Source organism: Eurosta solidaginis, chromosome 2, assembly GCF_040869045.1.
Source record: "Eurosta solidaginis isolate ZX-2024a chromosome 2, ASM4086904v1, whole genome shotgun sequence".
In the NCBI taxonomy this organism is placed as follows: Eukaryota; Metazoa; Arthropoda; class Insecta; order Diptera; family Tephritidae; genus Eurosta; species Eurosta solidaginis.
This window is the reverse complement of record NC_090320.1, coordinates 223,906,552-223,909,062: the sequence shown is the minus strand read 5'-3', so window position 1 is coordinate 223,909,062 and position 2,511 is coordinate 223,906,552. Positions and strand designations below refer to the sequence as shown.

The 2,511-nt window shown below is 33.7% G+C and overlaps 1 protein-coding gene across 1 annotated transcript; it reads right to left on the bottom strand.

Annotated features, from left to right (window-relative positions):
- Positions 1–244: 244 nt before the first annotated feature.
- On the bottom strand, positions 245–1,304 carry LOC137242618 (seminase-like). Its single transcript, XM_067769891.1, has one exon. The coding sequence runs from the start codon at positions 1,262–1,264 to the stop codon at positions 515–517; it is 750 nt and encodes a 249-aa protein (XP_067625992.1). The 5' UTR covers positions 1,265–1,304; the 3' UTR covers positions 245–514.
- Positions 1,305–2,511: the final 1,207 nt, after the last annotated feature.

The following is a 2,511-nucleotide window of genomic DNA, read 5'->3' as shown; positions in this document are numbered from 1 at the left end:
TCACAAAATCAAACGTCTGGACATCCAAACATCTAAACATCCAAACTTTCGCATTTATAATATGTTACCCGGCCTATAAAAAGGTGGCTTATGAGTCAAAAAAGATATTGCGAGAAACAGTTGTTAAATATAAACAATGCATTTCTTCAGTTTCTTAGTAGTTTTCTTTTTTGAGTCCTAAGCCACCATTTCATAGGCCGGGTCACATATAACATAAGATTAAGATTAAGATAAGATATATACGTATGTAGTAAAACATATCTTCAGTAGAAAGAAAATAAGAACTTTTATTAGGAAAATGCAGTTTATTTATATGAAAAATTTAATATTATTGTATAAATTTTTTTATATTCTAAGCATATTTTTTCCTTATTTTAAAGAACCATTGGACATGAAAATGATGACAACTTTTCTTTAGCGCCACTTTATTACCATTTTTCTTCATTTAAATTGCTCATTTTCTTCAATCCAGGGAAGTATCTGAGTGCCGTCGATTTGTAACAACACCCCCCAGTTAAGGTTTCATTGATTCGATTAAAAAGCTTTGAACTTTTTCGTTATTTATATCTGAATATCTACTCGGATATAGGGCTCTCGCACAACCGTATGCACCTGTTAGCACCGCACAAAGTTGACCATTCACAACGCCCCCTGTTCCTGAATCTCCATAACACGTATCAGTTCCATCACCTCGAGCACATATCATTGCTTCTTCTGTTATTTTATAACGATCCACACAAACCAGCTGTGGTATTATAGACACGTCAGTAGTTTGGAGTATATACGTTGGTTTCCAATTTTTTTCACTTGTGCTACCCCATCCACTAACTCGCATTTGTGTGCCCGGTGTTACTGGAGTACTGCAAAGTGGTATTGTGTTTACAGTAGGACTCAGAGTAAAGGGTTTACGAACTTTAATCACACCTATATCCATATAAAGCGTTTTGGAATTAAAACTAGGCGGATACAATTTTTTCTGCACTTTGCGACGTTGTCCAGTTTCGCGTCTATCGGTTACACCAACTACAACGGTGATGAATATCGATTTATACCCTTTCAGGCAATGAGCAGCTGTAACCACTATTTGCTCAGTGACTAAAGAACCAGCGCAATGATTACATCGAAAATAACGTATTGATACCATGTATGGGCTATCCTCTATATTCGCAGAATTGCCGTTAACAATGCGAAGTTGCGAGTTCGTGCAGGTTAATACACTGCTAAGCACCATAAACGGAAGCGCGAATTGAATGCGAAGATTCATGTTAGAGACTTGTTCCACCGCTTGTTCAGTATACAATAAAGCAAGAACACATTTGTGAGCGCTATTTATGTATACACATTGGATCATGTGAGTGAGAAAATAAACAAAAGCTTTTTTTTCTAGATTCCAGGAATTTGACACAAGTTGTATGAAAAATACTACTAAACTTAGAACTGGGTGAGAGTTTACCTAAATTTTTAAAGCGCACATTGATAAAGATTATAATGAAAGTCTAATTATTGCATTCCACCTTATTTTTGTACCTCATACAATTTTTTACAGTGATTGTGTTAAAATTTGAATATCAGAGTTCAACAAGTTTATGCCTTTGTTTAAAGTGACATTTTTCGTTTCCTCTGATCCATTTATATAAAGGAAGTACCTAAAAATGTTTTCTCTTCTCTCTCTTTTTAATATCAACGAAAAATGATATAGTCATTTAGCTGGCCTTGAACGCGAACGCTTTTAAACAAAGCCATACATCCCTGACTTAGTACAGCTGTGTACACATATTAAAATATCGTTATGTATTACTAGCCACTATCAGGTGACTGATGAACCAAATAAAAATTTCATAATATCAGTAGCACGGTTGCCACGCCATATTTTCATTTAGACAAAAAATTCATTTAAAAAGACCAAATCTCAAAAAAAGGACCAACTCTTTTATTTTTTTGTTTACAAATAATGGAATCAACAGTAATATGCATATTGAAATTAAGGACTATATCGAAAACAATAATTATAAAACCAGTCTTACATTGGCCAAGGTAATACATTTTTAATACTTTCATCGACCAAAAGGTAGAGGACCTTTTCTTGCTTTGCTGATTGAAATAAACTCCAATTTATATCGCAGTTTGGTTTTAACAAGGCGCGGTTGAAACAATTTGTGCTATGCTGACGTCAAACTACGTAGCGGGCTTTTGATTATAAATGAAATAAAACAATTATTTTTTCTCTTTTTCTAGCAGCTTACTTTTTCTAAAAAGTTAGTAATATAATGTTCCCTATAAGGCCTGGATTAAATTCCAATGATCTTAAAATTTTCCACTTTGTAACAATGAAATATTCATTCAATATTTCATATATATGTAGTTACTATGCATATATTACTCAAAATGGGCCTGTAATGTTCCCTAATTAAAGGGTATAAAAAATGCAGATGAGCTTTTTCTGATTGGAACTCTTTATCTATGGTATTCTAAGAGTCTTGGGAAAATCCTGATTACTATGCACCATCTGCT

Coding starts and splice junctions, on each gene's coding strand:
- LOC137242618 (XM_067769891.1), bottom strand. CDS start 1,264: ATGAATCTTCGCATTCAATTCGCGCTTCCGTTTATGGTGCTTAGCAGT.